The sequence below is a fragment of the Felis catus genome, chromosome A1 (genome assembly GCF_018350175.1).
Source record: "Felis catus isolate Fca126 chromosome A1, F.catus_Fca126_mat1.0, whole genome shotgun sequence".
In the NCBI taxonomy this organism is placed as follows: domain Eukaryota; kingdom Metazoa; phylum Chordata; class Mammalia; order Carnivora; family Felidae; genus Felis; species Felis catus.
The window spans coordinates 3990277-4011633 of record NC_058368.1 but is presented as its reverse complement, the minus strand read 5'-3'; the positions used below and the strand labels follow the sequence as shown (position 1 = coordinate 4011633).

The 21357-nt window shown below is 47.5% G+C and overlaps 1 protein-coding gene across 5 annotated transcripts in view; it reads left to right on the top strand.

The window, feature by feature from the left end:
* Positions 1-21357, top strand: part of SACS (sacsin molecular chaperone) — an 86085-nt gene that overhangs the window by 49787 nt on the left and 14941 nt on the right. For 4 of the 5 annotated variants that reach the window (XM_045040956.1, XM_045040986.1, XM_045041013.1 and 1 more), the window contains 6 exons: positions 261-346; positions 3859-3970; positions 8486-8632; positions 11254-12736; positions 13363-13454; positions 19292-19318. In XM_045040956.1, coding sequence (XP_044896891.1) covers positions 261-346; positions 3859-3970; positions 8486-8632; positions 11254-12736; positions 13363-13454; positions 19292-19318 — 1947 coding nt within the window. The remainder of the gene's footprint in view (positions 1-260; positions 347-3858; positions 3971-8485; positions 8633-11253; positions 12737-13362; positions 13455-19291; positions 19319-21357) is intronic. The other variant, XM_006927166.5, reaches the window with a different exon arrangement.

Genomic DNA, 21357 nt, shown 5'->3' with positions numbered 1-21357 from the left:
GTGATATATGGTCTGTTTGTGAGCCTTTTTTAAAAACCGAATTTTGTACTTTCATTAAAAAGGTGGAGATTTGATAAATGAGTCCGCTCTGCTCCGTACTGTGTCTAGCCAGGTAGACGTTCAGAGCCGAGAGCTGCAACAGCACATGTGAAGTCATAACTTGTCCAAGTTTCCTTAGGTCTTGGAACCAAACAGCACGTGGGCAACAGCCGGGGGATTTTTCTTCTAAAATCAGTTTTTAAGTGCGTTCTGTGCTTTAGGTCGGTTTGGTCAAACAACCCCACCGCTTGTTGATTTTCTCAAGGACATTTTAAGAAGATATCCGGAAGGAGGACAGATCCTTAAGGTAAGGGCGTGTGTTGTATACGTGTGTGAACTCACTTTGGCAAAAAAAAAGAGTTGGGAGTCCCGGTGGCGTTTGACTTTTGAAACACGTTGTCTAGATTTGAACAGCTGCACTTCCTTCCCTCCGCGCCTGCTGGCTCGGCCGGGCTGTGAGTGCGGCCGTCGTAAGGACGCGAGGGTTCAGAGGCAAAGGAGCCCGCTCGGTTGCTGGGTGCTGTAGTCAAGCACAGTGTGGCTCTAGGAACGCTTTTTTCAATAATCTTATGTAAATACATAATGTAATTTTATAACTTTTGTGGAACATCGTGTGGGGCCGCTGCAAACCAACTGGTTGACCGAATGGACAAAATAATGCAAACCCACATTCAGGGGCCATGAGCACATTTGACCCCTGGGTTTAGAAAGAGGTTTACTTCTTCTTCTTTTTTTTAAATATGAAATTGATTGTCAGATTGGTTTCCGTATAACACCCAGTGCTTATCCCGAAAGATGCCCTCTTCAATGCCCATCACCCACCCCCACCCCCCCCCCCCCCATCAACCCTCAGTTTGTTCTTGGTTTTTAAGAGTCTCTTATGGTTTGGCTCCCTCCCTCTCTAACCTTTTTTTTTTCTTTTTTCCTTCCCCTCCCCCATAGTCTTCTGTTAAGTTTCTCAGGATCCATATAAGAGTGAGAGTATATGGTATCTGTCTTTCTCTGTAGGACTTATTTCACTTAGCATCACACTCTCCAGTTCCATCCACGTTGCTACAAAATGGTTTTAGTTGTTTATTTCTATTTACAGTGTATTCTTTTAGTTTGAATACACTCACTGAAAACCAAAAACCAAAAAACCAAACAACCATAAAAGAAAGCACTAATAGAAGAACCTGCAAAAATTATTTGGTGTTTAAGCTTCATAAGAAACCTCCTCAATTAACTGTAAAAGTAGATCAACTATTATGCATTTTTCTCCCCCCTAATTTATTTTAATGTTTATTGCCTTTCATATCCTGGTCTTCATTATATGTTTTAGTTTGGGTGGTAAGTTTCTAGAAAGTAAGGATTAGGTGTATTTAATTGAACTTAAGTAGTTGTTCTTGGAAAGGTGCTGGTTGCAGATTGCTCCCATCGTTGGTGATTTTAATGACGGTATGTTGGAGCAAATTAAGGTCATCTTTCAGCATAGGTTCACAGAAGGTTCACAGAACCTTCAGTGGTTCACAGAAAGTGAGCTTGGAAACTATTTTATTTCAAGATGCTCGGACAGTATGGGAAAAGTGTGGGTTGTCAGGGGGTAGACAGAGGTGAATAGAATCCATTTAAAATTTTTTTCAAGTTTATTTATTTTTAGAGAGAGAGAGAGTGAGTGAGCAGGGGAGGGGCAGAGAGAGAGAGGGAGAGAGAGAACCACAGGCAGGCCCCGTGCTGTCAGCACAGAGCCCGATGTGGGGCTCAAACTCACGAACTGTGAGATCATGACCTGAGCCGAAACCAAGAGTCGGACATGTAACCCACTGGGCCACCCACGTGCCCCAAAGCTAAGCGACTTTAAGTGAAGATTTAGTTGGCGGTAATGGGAGTAGGGGCTCGTCAGTTCAGAAGCAAGTGACTGGGGACTGAGGGGACACAGGGCAGGGGTTTGGGCGAGGTCTTTGTACACCTTAAAGTTGGCAAGCAGCCCGCGGTCCTTCGCTCTCCTTACTGCGTGCATTTGTGTGCGAGCCGGCTCCATATCATCTCTGTTCTTTGGATATTGTGGTCGAATTCGGCACTTAGAGATTTAATTAATAGGAATCATAGAAATTGCCTACACTCGGGTCACTGTCCTCTGTGATGTTTGCTGGAACAAGTCTGGACGTAGTTTAGTGACTTGCCCAAGATCATATGCAAATTGGCACATTTATTGCCTCTTCTCAGAATTAGTTTGGAAGGGATCCCCTGACAAAAAGCATCCCATCCTATTTTTTGTTCAACTTGAGACTGTTAGTTGGGGCCTGGGACCTAACAGGTTTTATCTCCAGTGTTCCTCCTCTCTGCTCCCTAAAATACACAGAAATCACTCACAGATATCCAAATGGAAACAAGATCCAGCTTCTAAAGTGCTATTCGTTTTGTAGGTGAACGTTGTATTTTGCTACCGAAAATTCTTATTTCTGTCTTTTATATTATAATTTCCTAATGTAAATAAGATTGCTATGTTTTAGGGATTCTTTTAGATTGAATAGGGTAGGGATAGGTCTTGAAAATCTTTTTAGAAATAGACACTTGCGTAAATAGGAGGAATTTGTAGACGATAAGGAGGTAGCTAAGGGCATGGTTCAAATGTTCGTGTTTGGGGTTGAACAGCAGGTGGGATTAAGATCCCCCCACCTTTCGGTGTGCATTGGGTGAACCCTGACGCCATCCCTGGTCTCAGAATTAGCTCTCCACTTCTGCTGTGTCCCCTCACTCGGCCATGGTGGTGTCGTGTCCCGTGGGCACCGTATCTCTTCCCTACGTGATAAAGGCTTTGCTGTTGGCATTGCCATGGGATCAGTATAAGCTCTCTTCACTTCTCGTCCATCCTTGACTGCTCCCTCCTCTCCTTCAGGGCGAATATTACAGACTGAATTACTGTGTTTTAAAGACCCATCCATCAAAAATGAAACCAGTTGATTTGGTTTAGTCTGTGTCAGAGCTCATCCAGGAGTTGTCATCTGTTGCCTTTTCCTTACTTTAGATGCATGATGCCGGTGTTGGCTTTAAGAGTTGGACTCCTATTTCAGAGTCTGGCAGAGCTCCCTTCAGATGGACCAGAGCCCAAGACGTTTTTGGTGGGCACGCCAGAGTGATTGGGGCTGTTGAGGAAAAGGATTTTGGGGGGACTACCGATGGGCGTGTAAGCCTTGTAGTTTCCTCTTTCCTTTCTGCGTTGCAGAAACAAATCCGCCAAACAAATAACATTGCTGCCTTCTTTATGGGAAAGGAATGAGTCAGCCCTGACTGTGAAGAAGCTTTTAGCTTCAGTGCAGGAGAAAGACAGGGTCAGATTGCAACTTCTCAAGCATGCAGACTACTAAGCGGTACATATGAACCAATACATTTTTTCTCAGAAGAGGTGGGTTTGGTAAGGGACTGGTAAATAAAGGTCTGTCTTTGGTAGCTGCTTGAGAACAAGCTGCCCGTCCCAGAACCAGAACCACCCGTGCGCCTTTCAGAGGTGGAGTCATTTCTTTTGAATGAAGGCTTGTAGAGATTGTAAGTCAGCGTTGTAAACAGTGTCAGGATCTGTACTGGGGGACAGGAGATGGCAAGTGAAAGGTTGCATGTTAAGTGTGTCATTGGAGAGGGACTCACGAGCTCTCAACCGTGCTCTCATATGCGTGTGACAGTTACTTGCGGTCATGTCCCCACCGGATTTAAAGGTAGTGATGCGGTCGTTGGTTTCTGTGACTGAAATGTAATTACTTTTTAAATAGTATGGGAAGTTCAAAGATGGGCAATAGATTGTGTGTTATTAAATATTATTTTTTGGTGTATTTTCTTGATTAGGAATTAATTCAGAACGCAGAAGATGCAGGGGCCACAGAAGTTAAATTTTTATACGATGAAACTCAGTATGGAACGGAGACTCTTTGGTCAAAAGATATGGCACAGTATCAGGGTAAGAATCGATAATCGGTTATTGATTGATGTGGGTGGGAAGAGGGCTTGAAGGAGACAAGGGAATAAGGACAACGAAAGGTAAGACAGTAAGATAACCGTGACCAATAGACCCCAGACACCTCGGTCCTGCTCTGGGACGTGCTGTGTTCAAGAGAACGTTCATAACTTTGAGTGCAACTTACAAGTCAGACGGAGGACATGTGTGACTGTGTATGACTATACATGGTAGAAAGTTATTGAAAATAACAAGGATTGATTCTGACATCCCTGAATATATTTTAAAGAGGTGCAGGCCCTCTATTTTTGAAAACATGTTTTAGGATTTAGGAGGGTGATCAAAACTGTTGTTAACTACGTAAACGTTATATAGTTAACACTTACTAGAGCTGATATATCGTTCTCTGGTCAGACCTGGGACAGGCAGGTTGCACGTGTGTGTCATGTGACGAGGCGCAAGGAGACCTGCCATGCCTGGCGGCTGCCCGTGTGGACCGGGCTGCTCCTCCCTCGGTGATGGGGGCAGGAGGCCCCTCTGCCGTCGTCCGGTTTCATGATGACGGCTGCCGGGTCAGGCGTCCTGGTTCTGGCATTCCTGATCCTGTAGCCGTGGTTGGAAGATACCGGGCGTGGATCGGAGGGAGGGTCTTTGGTTCAGGTCCTGGTCCCGCACGGGCCCACCCCCTGGCACATCTCCCCCGGGCACCGGTTCGCCTGGCGGCCGCTCCGATCCACCTGCTCACTCACCGTGACCGAGCGGACGGCCTGGCCCCGCTTCGCTTCAGTCTGCTCTCCTGTAAATGGTAATAAGAACAAAACCTGCCTCCCGGTGATTTTGTGGGTGAAGAGAGCTCCTCTGTGTGATAATGTTTTACGGCTGGTGTCACACTGGTATTAGTCATTATGTGTGTACCTTAGAGGCACGAAGGGGACAGTGTGAGGAGATCCTAGAAGTATTTTGCTTCAAACTCCGACCCAGCATCTAGGATTTTTGCTTCCAGCCTTGACTTTACCTCATTTGAAAAAGTATTTGAGATAAAAATTATTTAACCGAATCAAGTACAGTGGACTCTGGGGGGACATGGGGGTTAGGGCTGTTGACCCCGTGCGGTCAAAAATCCCTCTATGACTTCTGACTCCCCCCAAACTTAACCACTGATAGCCTAGTGTTGACCAGAACATCTTATCTGTAACATAAACAGTCGGTTAGCACATATTTTGTATGCTATATATATTCTATACTGTATTCTTACAGTAAACTAGAGGAAAGAAAACGTAAGGAAAATGATAAGAAAAGTAAAATACATTTTTAGAACTTATAAAAAAATCCATGTATAATCTGTGTAGTTCGAACCCGTGTTGTTCAAGGGTCAGCTGTATACGTAGATGGGCTCTTGAAAGCATTATCAGATTAGCCGATTTAAAATAAACTTGGCCACATAAAAGTAGGTAGAAGTGATCTCCGATCTCTTAATTTAACAAATATTTGTTGAGGGCCCTACATGTTCTTGCATATTTGAGCTTGTCTTTTATGTTCAGATGTGAATATTGTCTTAGCTGGTGTCATCTTGGATCTTAGTTTTGTTCCCCTTTATTGATACTTAGTTTTGCAAATGAGAACTTTTCAGTCCACCTTATTCTTGTTCTTATATTTTTATATAACCAGATGACAAAAGACTCAGTCTGTCAAATCAGGTGCATAAGAATGAGGAGATCTCACCCAGTGTCCCAGCAGTAAGGATTTCAAGGATGTGGTTAATTAAGAGACATGGTGAAGGAAGGCTGGAGAAGGGTCGGACTCCCCGCTCTTCCTGCTGGGTCTGTTCGTGCTGTGTTAGGGCACACCTGGGCCTAGAGTTAGCGGAGGTGGCCTGGGAATGATGCGCGAAGGCCGGCACCTACACGGTCATAAAACACGTACACGTTTTTCTCCGGTAGTTCAGTAGCTTGTGAGTTTTTCAGGACGTTGTGTTTCATAAATCTGTAAATTCCAGGTTTATTTATAATCAAGTTCTGAAGCCTCCACTAGACTCCTCGGCTAGCAAACAGCATGAGTGTGTTTGCCCAGAGGTCTGTCGTCAGCGTGTTTGCAAGGAGATTGGGCTGGGTTCTTGTGTTCTCTCTCTCTCTCTCTCTCTCTCTCTCTCTCTCTCTCTCTCTCCCCCCCCCCCCCAACCTCCATATTCCCTTTTAAAAGGAGAAAGTAGATTGCAGGCCTGCTGCTAACCTTTCCTTCCCAGATAACTGCAACTTTTGTTAGAGAAAATTCTCTCTCTCAAGAGGTTTATTGTTTTGTTATCTCACTCTCAGAACCAGGAGATGTTCTTTTGATCAGGGTAGATTGGGGTATTTTAAAATTGATCTGCACGATGGAGGCAGAGATTCGGTGAGATTCAAGATGAACACAGAGGTGGAATACATACAGTTTCCTCCTGAGTCCCGGAGGCGTATGATCAGATAACACCTCGATCGAAACCATGAAAAAAGAACTGGGTGATACCTGCTGGGTGTGGAGGCCCGTGAGGACCGATGCGTCTAGCTGACTCACCCAGTTCTCTGCTGCCTGTGCGGGGTGGGGTGGGGGCGCTCCTCTGCGCACCACCCCGTTCAGACACCGACTGGCCCTCGTGGAAGGAATGTTCCAGAAGCCAGTGAGTAAGGGCGGTTCCACGTGCAGGGGGTCTGTCACCTGTGGATGTATAGCATCGGAACAGTTCTGATGTGTCAGTAAACCCTGAAGATCGAGGATGTGAGGAGGAAATTCCTTTTCCCGTGAAGCACTCCGCTTGGATTCGTAAGAACGTGCATCTGTTATTTGGTAACTTGACAAATGTCTTGTAAGAGCAGCTGGGCAGCAAGGGATTTTCTGGCTGCTGGCACGGAGGAAGGCGGGTCTTCCTGCAGGCTGGCCCGCTGTGCCTCCTTCCTGGCGCTGTGACCTGATGTGTTCCCGCTGGGTTCCTAATTCCCCTCCGTAGACCTGCTAGTTACGCAGGTTCTTTCTGGATTCTGGCAAGAGCCTCGCTCCCGGTCCTCGTGTTCTGTGTGGTCAGTTTTTGTGGTCCCCGTTTCTGTGTCTCCAGAGGTATGTTTCACGGAGATTTGGGGGAGGCAGAACCAGACATTGCCCACTGGATGCCATTCTAAACCAGCTGTCGTTAGCTCTTGGGTGGTACGGTACTGATTTTATAGATCCCTGTAACGGTTATTTGGTTAGTCGCCGATGCTTGTACGTGCCAGCAGCAACATCTGACTGTGTAGGTGATTCCTCTGTGGTAGTTGTTGGGCCGGGGCCTTCATTTGTATGATCTCATCTGCGAGTGCGGTGCTGTTCTCATCCGTATTTTACTGACGAGGAAACTGAGCCTGAGTGGCCTTAGTTTGCCTGAAGTGATTCAGTTGGCAGTGGTGGATCCGGGTCTGACGTCCAGCTCCCCTGGCCCCAGAGTCCCCTTCACCCGCCGTGGGCTTCTCCTCCTCAGACAAGCTTGGGAACTCTCATCTCCCTTCTTGGACTGGTTTGCACACAGCCGTCAGGCCGTTTTTGTAACGCGAACAATGGCCAACCATCCCCGTATGGGAGCTGGAATTTATAGGTGCGCGTGGAGAGGCTTCTGGGGGGTGCTGGAATGTTCTCTGTATTTAGTTGGAGGCTTCACAGGCTTATTCACTTTGTCAGAGTTCATCCAGGCCACACATGTAAGGTCTTTGTACTTTACTGTGGGTGTTTACTTCAGTAGCTTTTTAAAAGAAAAATGTTAATTATTTTTAAATATGATGAATTACTATAGTTGAACATACTCAAACAATGTTAGAGATTCTGAAGAGAAGTTTCAAAAAGTGATGCCCCCAAAATATGTTGAATTATAAATCCAGATTATAAATTCAAATATTTTGAGAACTTTTTAAAGGAACTACTTTAGAGACAGGGTAGCATTATTCTGAGGTGCTGATTTTAAAATTTGTCACATTAATGATTACAGTAGTTAGACAAGTAATGCCTTGAATAGAAAAATCCAAAGGCTGATGGAAACAAAAACAAACAAGGTGATTATTAACATGACTGAAGGATTATTTTCCTCCTTACGAAATAATATATGAACAAGGTTGTCGTAGATAGCAAGGCCTCCCGTACATGTACAGGCTATCGCATTTACAAAACAAAAATTTAAACATGCTATTTAGGAAGGAATGTTGCACAGTAATAGTGTACTCTGATTAATTTCCTTGTGTGCCCTGTGGTTCGGATGTCTAAGTATCATAACACCCTTAATTTTTCCTTTTTGGGCTCTTGACCAGCCATAATGTTTTGTTCTGCTAATAATTTTTGCTGTTAGCTTATGTTTTTGTTTTTACCGTGAGCGTTGGAATTACGGTGCAGAATCCAGTCATTCCCTTCACTTTTTTCCATTTTTGCCATCAAGTAAGCGGTTTTATGTAGAGGAAGCTCCTGGAAGAGGGCCGAACGCTCTGGCTTACTTCTCTCTGAACGCCTGCACGTGCATTTCCCCCGCAGGGCCGGCTCTCTACGTGTACAACAATGCAGTATTCACCCCCGAGGACTGGCATGGCATTCAGGAGATCGCAAGGAGCAGGAAGAAGGACGACCCTCTGAAGGTGGGAAGATTCGGGATCGGGTTTAATTCTGTCTACCATATAACAGGTAGAGTATTCGCCTTTTCTGTCACACCAGTGCCAAGTATTTTCACCTATGTTTTGTAATTTATTTGGTTCACTTTGGAGATGATACTGTTTTAAAGGCATCGTTTCCAGATGAAACCGGTTTCAGAGGCATCTCCCGAATTCTCTGGCAGCGGCGAGAAGTATGCCAGTGAACTATCAGCGTGTCTTGGGTTTTCTAAAGTTGCCACGGTAGCCACACCGAAGCGTCACCATGTGATGCCAAAAGTTAATATCCTCACAGTCCAGTGGGATCGGTGTGATAGTATCTATTAAGTCACTTCACGTGAGGTTTGAAATGTAGCCCTTGAAATGCCCACACAAATTGTTACTCTCAGAATTTTCACACTGAACCTCTGAGACCAACTGATTTTGATAGATTTTCTTGTACACATTTTGAAATATCAAGCGACTAAAGACGAAAGTGTAATACCCAGCAGTATTGATGACGGCCAAAGTGAAGATCTTTGATTCTGGCTTCTCTACATTTTCCTCATAAAATTTTTGCTCTTCTCAAACTTCTGAGTATTTTAATTTGTTCTATTTATTTTTTTAAAGCACTTTTTTAAATATTTATTTTTGAGAGAGATGGAGTGTGAGTGGGGGAGGGGTGGGGAGAGAGGGAGACCCAGAATCTGAAGCAGCCTGGCTCCGAGCCGTCAGCACAGAGCCCGATGAACCGCAAGAACTCGGTTCGAACCAGCTCGAACCCAAGAACTGCAAGATCGTGACCCGAGCCGAAGTCAGACGCTTAACCGACTGAGCCACTCAGGCGCCCCCAGCTCCGAAGTATTTTAAAGATTACTTTGAAATCATGTGTTGAATCTAGAAAGAATATGAGGGTTCTGGTTCATAGTTAGAGCAGGAAATACTTGGAACTTGTGGTATAGACATCTCTAAGAATGGATGACTATGTTTCCAGAGTCAAAGCTCTCGGTATTTACTGTAGTTTGTGGTAAAAGGTTTTTGTTTTTAATGTAATTGGCACCTTAGTTTCAAAACTCTGTTTGCGTTTTGAACTTGAAAGAGAAGGAAGGATGGAGCTGGCAGGGCTATAGCTATAGCTAGGGTGACCATATAATTCATTGTTCACATTGGGACACTGGTCGGAGTGCAAGAGGGTGGTATTGTTCCCAAACAGCTGGCCAGCTGGCCTGAATTGGGACTACCCTTGGCAGGTGGGGGGACATAGGGTCACACTCACTATATAGCCCAATTTTACTAAGCCTGTTTTTTAAATTGCATTTATATTATTATATAGTATTGTAAGTAAATAATACACTAAATCATATATCACAGCATTATATAACCATTATACACGAATGCGAAGATCACGTGTTCAGCCATTTGCGTGGTACCCCGTAGGTCCCTGACATATGGAAGTTTTAAAATTTTATGGGGGCACCGACGTGAATTGCATGAGTGTGGAGACTGTTGTACAGGAATGAATTGTTTAGTCAGAGAGTCTGGCTGACTGCCAGCAAATGCTGTGGATTTGTTCCCTGTTTGAGAATGAGCACGTTTATGTGGGACATTGTTAACTGGAGTGTTATTCTCTAAACACAGGATTTGCAAAGGTCCGGCATCATGCTTTATAACTGTCAGGAGTCTCCCTGACATAATTTAAGTGACGGGAGTGTGGACACGGTGTAAAGGGAGCACAGACAAGAGTGCCATCCGACCACGTTGTTGATCGATTTAGTGGCTGGGTTGGGGGACGTCACATTTCATACTTAAAATACCTGAGAGCTTAGGAGTCAGTGTCGGTGACGGCTCAGCCTGCTGTTGGTGACCGTTGATACTGAAGGTGTGTCTTGCCTGAAGGTTAGGTGCTAACGTCAGCATGTGCGGAAAAACGTGTCGAAATCACTCTCACGGAGTCCTTACAGGGGCACCGTGGTGAAGAATTTCTGTAGGTACGGAGCATCTGACATTCTAGTCGTTTTGCCAGTGTCTAAGTGTCATTCCGTCTTTGGTTGAGAAACAGGCGAAGCAGCTGGTAGCGGTTTTATGAGCCACGCTGTGCCCGCAGTGCGCCTCCTGCAGCACCGCACTTGGGTTCTGCGTGGTTCTGAGATGCGCTCAGTGTGAGCGGCCGGGGGTGGAGGCGAACCCGGGGCTCACTGCAGACTCACTCGGGGGCCTTTGCTCTCTGAGGAGCATGGCGGGCAGTCGCTGTGCTGTGCTTTCTCTCCCCCGCTTTTCAGAGAATCTGCGGTTGAAATTTTTATTGCGAGCCTGGGATGAAGTTGCGTTTTGCATAATTGGGTTCATGCGGCTGCGGAGACTGAGCATAAATACCCAGGTAGTCGTTGCATATCTCGTTTAACGGGTGTCTGAAGATACATCTTACATTTTCTCAGTAATCATTAGAAGTTTCCCTGCCTGATACTTACGGAATCAAAAGAGAAACCATTATGTTTCATGCTCAGAGAAATTAAATTTCTGAAGCTAAATTTAGTTTGTTTTTAGACAAATCCGCATTAGAGTCTCTTTATGGTTTGTGCTCTTCCACACGTAATGCTTTGATAGTCAGTCTGATTGTAATTATAATTGTCTATCAAATTTCAGAGTTGTTCATGAGTGTCGAATTTTTCTTTACAGATGTTCCCTGTATCTTTAGTGGTGACCAGATTGGGATGTTAGATCCTCATCAGACGCTTTTTGGTCCCCACGAATCAGGCCAGTGTTGGAATCTCAAAGACGACAGCAAAGAAATGAGTGAACTTTCAGACCAGTTTGCGCCATTTATCGGCATTTTTGGAAGCACCAAGGAAACGTTTGTAAATGCCAATTTTCCGGGAACATTTTTCCGTTTCCCCCTTCGCCTCCAGCCTTCACAGCTTAGCAGTAACCTGTACAATAAGCAGAAAGTTCTCGAGCTGTTCGACTCTTTCAGGGCAGACGCCGACACGGTGTTGCTCTTCCTGAAAAGCGTGCAGGACGTCTCCTTACACGTCCGAGAGGCCGACGGAACCGAGAAACTGGTGTTCAGAGTGACTGCGAGCGAGAATCAGGCCCTGAGACACGAGCGGCCGAATTCTGTAAAGATCCTGGAGACTGCCATAAGCAACTATTGTAAGAAGGTCCCAAGCAACAGCATCACCTGTGTCACGTATCATATAAATATAGTTGTAGAAGATGAGGATAGGAAGGACGCCCAGAAAACGTCGTGGCTGGTGTGTAACAGTGTGGGCGGGCGAGGGATCAGCGGGAAGCTTGATTCTTTGGCTGACGAGTTGAAGTTTGTCCCCATCATTGGAATAGCCATGTCTTTATCGAGAGATGGTGACGAAGAAGGAGCCACAGCTGATCTCTCAGGAAAAGCCTTCTGTTTTCTTCCTTTACCGCCGGGTGAGGAGAGCAAAACGGGCCTCCCCGTTCACATCAGCGGGTTCTTTGGCCTGACCGACAATCGCCGAAGCATCAAGTGGCGGGAGCTGGACCAGTGGAGAGACCCGGCGGCCTTGTGGAACGAGTTTCTGGTCGTGAACGTCGTCCCCAAAGCCTACGCGACTCTCATCCTAGATTCCATCAAGCGCCTGGAGACGGAGAGGAGCGCCGATTTCCCCCTGTCGGCGGACCTCATCTACAGGCTTTGGCCCGACGCCGGCAAGGTCAAGGTGCACTGGCAGCCCGTGTTAGAGCCTCTGTTCAACGAGCTGTTCCAGAACGCGGTCCTGTACTCCGCGAGCAACCAGTGGGTCCGGCTGGAGCAGGCGTACTTCTCAGAGCTGGACGAGAGTGCGGAGTGCACCGCCGCCGTGCTCAACTACCTCCAGAGCTCAGGGAAGCACATCGTCAAGGTCCCGGCCAACCTGGCGGCCGCCGTGCAGCTGGCCGCCTCCCCCGCGAAGCCGGTGCGCAAGGTGACGCCCGCGTGGGTGCGGCAGGTGCTGCGGAAGAGCGCGCCCGCGGGCGGGGCCCGGGAGAAGCTCCACCTCCTGGAGTTCGTGCTCTCCGACCAGGCCTACAGCGAGCTGCTGGGGCTGGAGCTGCTGCCCGTGCAGAACGGGAACTTTGTGCCCTTCTCGTCATCTGTATCAGATCAAGATGTTATTTACATTACCTCAGAGGACTATCCCAGGTACGGCCCCGCCCCTGCCCACCTCGACTCCCAGACCCCTTTAGTGGGAATCCACCTGTCGGCCGCGTGGGGGGCGGGGAGGCGGCGGTCAGGGGCCGTCTGGCGGAAGCATTTGTTAACGTGCCGGAGGGTCCCTTTGCACCCGCGGGAGGGTCCCTTTGCACCCGCTGAAGTGCAAAAGCGTTGGGGGCTGGGCCCGCCGGAGGGTGTCCCGAGCTGCTGCTGCTCTCCGGAGTGGCAGGCGCGGGCCACTGAAAGCCATGGTCCTAAAGTGCTAGGAATAACGAAGTAAGGGGAGTTAGCGATGAATTGTTTGGAGGCAATTTCGATTGAATGGGAACAGTACATGAAGTCAACTACCTGAGCGTGTGTGTGACATTTCAGAAAACAAAATGAATTCTGAGATGTTTAGACCCCTCTGGACTTGGGTTTGGTGCCTGCCGACATTTTAAGTTAGTGAAGCCTGGCTAAGATTTGCTCAAAAGGTATTGCCGTGTGATCACACCGCGGGCAGTGTGATTTATGCAAGCTAGCACATTTAACTGCCTTGAAATGACATAATAAATGAATATGTTGTAGTTGTTATGTTAGAAGGTTATCACTGCTGTGTTCCTTTCACGTTTTAGGTCCCTTTTCCCAGGTCTTGAAGGAAGGTTCATTTTGGATAGCCTGAAGCCTCATCTTATAGCTGCTTTAAAGGAAGCTGCCCAAACCCGAGGTATTAATTGTTTAGTTTCTTTTTTTATATATAAGCCTGTTTTTAAAAATATAAAGTTTTTTTTTTACATAAACCTATTTTTAAAAATACAAAGTTTTTAAAAGTTCTCTATGAAGTTGTACCAATATGAAATTGCCCGGAGTTCCCCACTCTAGATCTGTAAGTCATGATTTCAGATGGTTCAGCCTGTTGTAATTGTTATATTTTAAGGTGTTTCAGTGCTACACTCTGACATCTAAAAGAATCAAAAGGTGGCAGGTATCGTATTTCAGAACCTCTCCTGTCACGGTCGGGTGGTGTACCTTTATGGTAATTTCTTACACAACTTTTTAATGCTTTCCCAGTTCCTTTGTCACGTGACCCCTCCCCTGCCCCACCGCCCCCCCCCCCCATCTCCTATCTCATAGCCTGTGTAGTAGTGGGCGCAGCTGTGGTCGGTTGGATTGCACAGAGGAAGGAGAGAGAGGTTCGGTTCAAGGTCAGGAGCTCCCGTGTGCCCAGAGCTCAGGTCTCGCACCTGCCAGCCTTATGTCACCCATACCGCCCTGCCCTCCCGAGTTGTGTGCAGCTGTGTGTTGTCAGCTCTGGGGACTGCAGACAGATGGAAGGGTCAGGAAAGGGGGCTCCTGAGGTCTTGGCAAAGGATGGGTGTCCTTTATATTGAGAATTCTTTTTAGGAAAAGACAGAAGGGCTTGGGGGGCAAAATCACCATGGTTCTCAGTTTAATGTCACCTTTCAACTTCCACCAGCATCTTTTCCATTAGGGAACTGTTGCCTGAACTTTTTCGAAGTTGGATATTGGCCTGAAAAATTCTGGATTCGTCCCATTGGTTAAGGGTATAAAGCATATTCTTTGTGATGTGTCTTTTACAGTATATGGTGTTTTTGAGGATAATGAGTAAAGGACAAGTTGCTACCGATCATACACGTATTTATTGAAATACAAGGGAAGGGAATTGGGATGGGGGTGGCAGACTAAAGATGAGTCCAAGTTCCAGGAGTCAAGTTCCATGAGTGTGCAGTGCTGTTACCATCAGGATCTAAAGCTGTGAACCAGGAACTGGACTCTCAGTAACCATCCGTTGCCCGTTTTTGGAAGTTCTGGGCATAGAATTAAAACATCAGGGTTTTTTGTCTGCTGTGGGTACTTCTCTGATTTCATAGCTCAAGTAAAATCTGTCTCATTAGTTGATAGTTTTACTTGTATCACGTCTAGAATCCGGAGCTAAACGTTAAGTTACTGCTTGTGTTTTCACTCTTTGCTGCGACTGCCCCTTTACTGTTAGCTGTGGACGTGTTCCAGTCTCTTCCTTCTTGAGGAAAACAGAACAAAGCCTGACTTTGATTTCCTTTCTTGCAGTCTGTCCCGGTCCAGTTTCTAGAGCGAGTGGGGCGTGCTTATCAAGTCTGTACCTCCTTATCATCCATTATCACTGCAGATGAACATTTGCTTCTGCTAGCATTCTGATAAAATTGCCGGGCCGAGGTCACCCATTAATGACTTTTTTTTTGTTAAATCCGGTGGACTTTTTGTCACTTTTCCCTCATCTCCCTGAAGCTTCGATGCTGTTGCTCACACCCTCTTTGAACTCCTTGGCTTTTATGACACCATTCTCTTTCTGTGTCCTTGTTCTTATGCCTGCTTCCCAGAATTCTTTGTGAATTCTGTACCTGAGTTTATCCACCGCATCTGGGCCAGCTCAGGAGCTCTTCTCAGCGCTAACTTTTTTTGTTCAAGTTTACTTATTTTGAGAGGGAGAGAGAGAGCGAGCGCAAGCGGACTCTGAGCTATCAGCACAGAGCCAGATGCGGGGCTCGAGCTCACGAACTGAAAGATCATGACCTGAGCCGAGATCGAGAGTCAGACAGTTAACCAGCTGAGCCACCCAGGCGCCTCTGCGCTCTTCTGTTTTGCTCCTCGCTGTCCTTGAGTGAGGTGGCCCCGGGCCCCCACTGCCAGGTGTGTGTAAGAGCCGCTGATCTCCAGTTACCATCCCAGTCCCAGGAGGGACAGTGTGGCGTAGCGGTTATGTGTCAGGACTTGGGAGTCACGCAGATCTGGGCTCACTCCTGCCTCCTCCGTTGTGTGACTTTGAACAACTTAGCCTGTGTTTCCTGATCAGTAACTTGGTAATACAGTTACATCCTTCCACGAGGGCGTAGCTGAGGCCCTCAAGATTCAGCGATACCCGATGCAAGATGGCTTTATTTCGAGGTTAATGGCAGGCGAACACGGGGTGGGTCAGGGAAGGTGGGCAGTCACAACGTACTACCTGGACTTTGTCCCGTTTGCGGTGCCGCGGCAGGGCTCGTTCGAGAAGAGCTCTGCCGTGCTGTTCACTCACAGGAGTCATGACTGTGACCGCGGCGTGACGTGTCCGCGGTGCACACGGTTCAGCACCGTCCCGGGCACGTCGTGAGTACCGGCGGAACGGCCGCCGTTGCCGCGTTGGACTCGGAGGTCTGCAAGTGTCTCGAAATCAACATTTTCACGACTCGAGTCCTCCTCCCCCAGATCCGTTGCCCCTGCTTCCCGGTTCTGTCCGTCGGGCTTCCTCCTCCTGTGCTGCCACCGTGGTAGCCGAGGCGGCTTTTCACAGAGCCCCTCGCTCCCGGGCTTGCTCTTCACCGAACGCACCCCTCCCCTGCTCGGGATCCCCAGTGGACGCCGCTTCCTCCCGAGCCGACCTGGTGTGGTTCGTGCGGGCGACAGGGCTTTCTGTGGTGGGGACCTCGCCATCTCCTGCCTTGGTTCCCGCAGTGTCCCCCTTCTGTTCTCGCCGTCATAAGCACTTGTAGGTTGAGAGGCTCGGCGAGCGCAGGGCCCTGTGCCCTGTGACACTTGCCACCGCCGCGTAGCACGTAGAGCCGCGTCACGGCGGCCGCTCGGTAATTGCTTTTACCCCAGTGAAAGTTTTGTCTTGTCTGTGGTTTTGTGCACCGCGTTCCCTTTGCCTGGAACACCCTCCCTGTCCTGTACCTGCCCCGCTGGCTTGTGTTCGTCGCCTACTCTTCAGCCCACACGTGTCTCCAACAGGCCGCCCCTTGCGTGCCCTGCCCTGCTCAGCGGGGGTAGATGCCCCTCCTCTGCTCGGGGAGCTCAGGACGTGGTCCCTTTAGTCCCCCTGGCCTTCTCACAGTCCTAACTTTGCCGTGCTGGGCTAGAAAATCCCTGAGAGCAGGGACGATCCCTTATTTTGTTTCTTACTCGCAGTGCCCGTTTGACAAGCCTGCTTGGACACGTTCACGCTTCCGTATGCGGGGCTGGGGATGGTGTTGCAGCAGGCAGGAGCGCGAAGATGAAGCGGCAGAGGAATCCCTGGGGTCGTGCCCGTGGTTTAGTACTTCCTCCTCAAAGGAGCATCTTCTGTCCTCTCACTTGCTCTCCGTATATTGTCGTGTTCATTGGAGTCGTTTGAGTGTTACGTTGCTCGAGTAAACGCTTGACTGTCAGAATTTAGAGAGTAGTTAGAAGAGCGGATAGATGGATTTTGGAGGACATCAGGAGGAAAAAAGCAGTTAAATCAGACAAATGGCAGGAAAGCCTGTTAGGTTAGCAGCAGGATCCTATTTATTTAAAATACTTTCATACTTGCTTATTACATATGGCCTCCTGCCTTGCTCCGTTCCATGACCAAAGACTCCCAGTAACCATTTGTCTGAATTTCCCCCTGGGTACCAGGCATCATGCTGAACGGAAGCAACAGAAAGAAGAGTAGAAGGGAAGGAGCTCACAACCCAGTGGGGACAGCAGTGCAAATAACCCTGCCAGTTAGTGTGACGGGTCATGTGTCAAACACTGAGAGCAGAGTCGGTGCAAGCAGGGTGTGGCAGGTCGGGGTGGGTGGGGGACCTCACGGAAGAGCTGGCCCCGTGTTCCCTCTCAGACGTTCAGGGGACAGACTGCAGACGTTGTGTCTGGAGGGGCTGTGTATTCCCCTGGTCCACGTTGACACTACTTTGCAATGATTTACAGTTCATTGTGGAGACAGTCCTGTATGTATGTATGTATATGCATATACATATATGTGTATACATATACACACACAAATATATCCATATGTATACACGTATATATATATATGCAGAACTTTTCAGAAGAAGCAATTTCAGGTGCCAACCTCAGATACATAGATCAGCAGTATTCCAAAGATTTTGGTGCAGGATTTGTGCCGTGAGGATGCTCTAGGTTCCTACTTTCACAGCTGCCTTTTGGACAGAAGGGCCCTGTCTTAGGACGCCTCCCAACCCCACCTCACCCTCCTTCTGGCCACCGTTATGTTTCACCTGGAATACGGCATGACCTCAAAGTCTCCCCACGTCCGGCCTTGCCTCTCTAGTTAATACAGCAACAGTACGGCTACGATGATCTTTCTGAAGTTTTTCCCACTTCTTATCTGAAAATCTTTCAAAGGCTTCTGCCTTTTGCCTTTGAACAAAGGCCAAAATTCTTAACGTTTCTGATGAGGCCCTGCATTATGTGGTTCCATTTTCTGGGTGTTCTAAAGATTCCTGGTACATGGAAAGGTTATATCAGTGTTGGCTGGCACTGTGATTATTTAAAAAAAATTTTTTTTTCAACGTTTATTTATTTTTGGGACAGAGAGAGCCAGAGCATGAACGGGGGAGGGGCAGAGAGAGAGGGAGACACAGAATCGGAAACAGGCTCCAGGCTCCGAGCCATCAGCCCAGAGCCTGACGCGGGGCTCGAACTCCCGGACCGCGAGATCGTGACCTGGCTGAAGTCGGACGCTTAACCGACTGCGCCACCCAGGCGCCCCGACTGTGATTATTTGTAATAGTCTCCTTGATTGTCTCCCTTGATGTTTCTCATATTTGGCAGACAGCCTGTCCTTGTCTTCCCTTAGGTGCACACCTGGTTTCCTCTGCCCCCCCCATCTGGCTCCCTCGTGTTCGTCTGTCTCATGGCCCGCGTGTCCCCATGGAGCACGGAGCTCCTCGTATCACTCGTACCCATACCCGCGTACCTGCTTAATCGTTTATAATCATGTCTAAGGCCCGCCTTCCCCATTAGACTGTGAGACGTGGCGCGAGGTCTTGTTTTTTTCTCCATCTCTAACAGTCAGTATTGCGTCTCATGTAATTGGAAGGGTATTCAGGTTAGGAGAGCTTAACTTCCGTTGGTAAGAGCGTGGTCTCTGTGTTAGCTGCCAAGTGTAGCCTAAGGTACCCAAATATGCACACATCTACAGAGCTGTGGAGTTGTACTTGATCATGGCTTAGATGGCCATGGAGCAGCTCTTTGAAGTTTGAAATTATTTATGGTTACCATAGGCAAACGGTGAAAACGTATGATAAAGCCTCCCTTACTTTATCGTGGAGTCAGAATTCTATTTACTTCATAGAGATACTCCAAAACTCGTGCACCTACTTTGTAGAGACACCCCAGTTTATGGAGTGATTTGCTCCACAAATCACATGTCTTCCCTTTCTTAATTCTTACCTAGTATATCTGAATGTCACATGATGGTCATCTGTACAAAAGCACATTGGGAGCTTATCAAATGACTTTACTTATGTGGTTGAAATGTAATTTATACATACAGAGTTCCTACCGCTCTTGTCTTTGCTCTCTTTCTAAACTAAGATTCGCCACCTTTATGTAGTTTGGATTTAGTTTGCATTGAAATACATTTTTAAATCTTAAATGTATATTCTGCTATATTTGGACTTGTGTGTATGGCTTTTCTTTTACATATGTTGTGTAAGATTCCATAGACAGTGTTATCTTAAGATATAGAATAATTTCTGTAGCCGTCATGTGAAATTGTGACAATTCTGGCATTTTCTAAGATCGGATTTAATTGTATTCTAGCACAACAACTACTCTGGGGATATTCAGGTATGATAACTGAATGTTGTGTTTATTTGTAGCCTGATGTTTTTGTTCATTTGATTCTTTGAATCTTGTTTTTTCATTTACCTAAGTAGCTAGAAATTATGTTAACTTTTTTTTTTCTGATGCCAATAAATATTAAAGGAGAGAGGAAACTGTACCAATATAGGTGTATAGATGGGGGTTGGACATACGACAGTAAAACCATACCTAAATGACTTGAAAACATCCATTTCACAGAACACTTAGTTTCAAATGAAAGAATTCTGCTGAAATTTGTATTTTAAGCTGTGGTTTCTAGTGGGGGAGTAGGAGAGTGAACACCCCTTTCTTACATGATACACATAAATGTCTGCGATTAAAAAGGCTAGAGGGGAGCCAGTCCTGGGACCAGGGACCGTGGGGAGGAGCCCTACGGCGCCCCTGGTGGAGCCTGGCGCCCTGTGCCGCAGCCAGGAAGGAATGGCAGAGAGCACCCCCTCCTCGCGCCCCCCCCCCCCCCCCCCCCCCCCCCAGGAAAGCAAAGTGGCTGACACCGCGCTCCTTAGGAGCAGTCGGCCGATTGTTCTTACGGAGCCTAGTGTGTCATTTTACGGACCGTCTTTTTTTTTTTTTTTTTTTAATAAAAATATTTTGACCCAACTGGTATTATTTTCCCCCAGTTCACGTTTCACCTGGAAAATTAGAGGTTGCAAGATTTGCTTTATGGAAATTGCTTTTATGGTAAATACTATTTTTGGAGTGGCTCAGTTCTTTGAAGTAACGTATACCCGTGCTCAAACTGATTGGGAAACCAAGTCATTGGTTATATTGACGATTCCCATAAATACGAAATTTGGTTTCTAGCTCGTAAGTGACGTGTCATCCACAGCTACTATTACTAGATATTTTGAAGCCTTCACGGGGCCTGTAGTTTTGAGGTGTAATCAAAGAGGGAAGCGCGACGGCGGTAGGAGTAGGCGGTGTGGCTTCCGCCTGCCGTGGGGGCGCTCTGGGTGATGCCGGCGAGTGACCTCTCCAGTCGGTCACTCTCCTCTTCTAGACCAACTCCAGGAAGGCAGCCGCAGAGTGTCAGCGTGGACTTCCCGGGAAGAAATTTGGTCACCAGTGCGAGTTTTGAGCCACCTTGGCGTGGCCCGTGTTAGAGTAGCGACCCCCCGGACCCCCGTGGCACCCGCGGTGCTGCCACTTAGACGTGCCCGGTGCCAGATGGAGTGATGGCGGGCAGACGTGGCGCTTCCCTTTCCCTTCTTGACTTGGTCCTTCCTTCGCCTCCTTCCTTTTTGTTTCTCGGAAGGAGTGACCCCCCTCTAGCTTACCGTTGCATTGGACTTGCACTCGCACGTGTGTTTGCAGGGAGATTTGGGTGTCCCTTCGCAGCGGAGCGTGGCTAGAACCCACCAGCCGTCAGAGCTGCCGCTGCCGCCTTCTGTGCAAGCGAAGCACGGAAAGCTGTCGCCGTGCCCGCGGCCGCGATGCACAGAGTGGCCAGCCAGCTGCGCCCCCGACCGGTCGGCGCAAGTGTAGTGAGCCCCCAGTTAAGGAGAGCGCTCAGGACTGGGGTCTCTTGGAAAGTAAACGTGGAAGTAGTCTCTATAGTATCCTTTTGTCCGTGTCACAAACGTGTCCCGAAGTTAGTAGTGAACGGGAACAAGTGAACAAATATAAACACAAATCAGCGCAGTCTTCAAAGAGTGATTCAGCGGGTTGATGTTACTAGTTTGGAAAGATGGACAGTAAAGCAAAAACCGCTCTTTAAAAGAGTCACTTCGGAGTTAGACAGTCCTGTCTGATGACAGGTTAGGTGAAACGTTTCTGTCTGCAGGGACTCCTTGAGTCCTGAACAGTTGACCTCTTTTGACAGTGCTGATGATTTGAAAGGCCGAGGCGAGAAAAGCCAAGTGGTTTATCAAAATGGCACAAGACTTACTTGGCTGATACCGCTGGAGGCGCTTCAGCCTTTCAGCGGCTTTCTGACCCGGGGCGTGAAGATGTTTTTCTGCGTTAACATTCATACTTCAGGGTGGAAAGCTTAAATACAAACT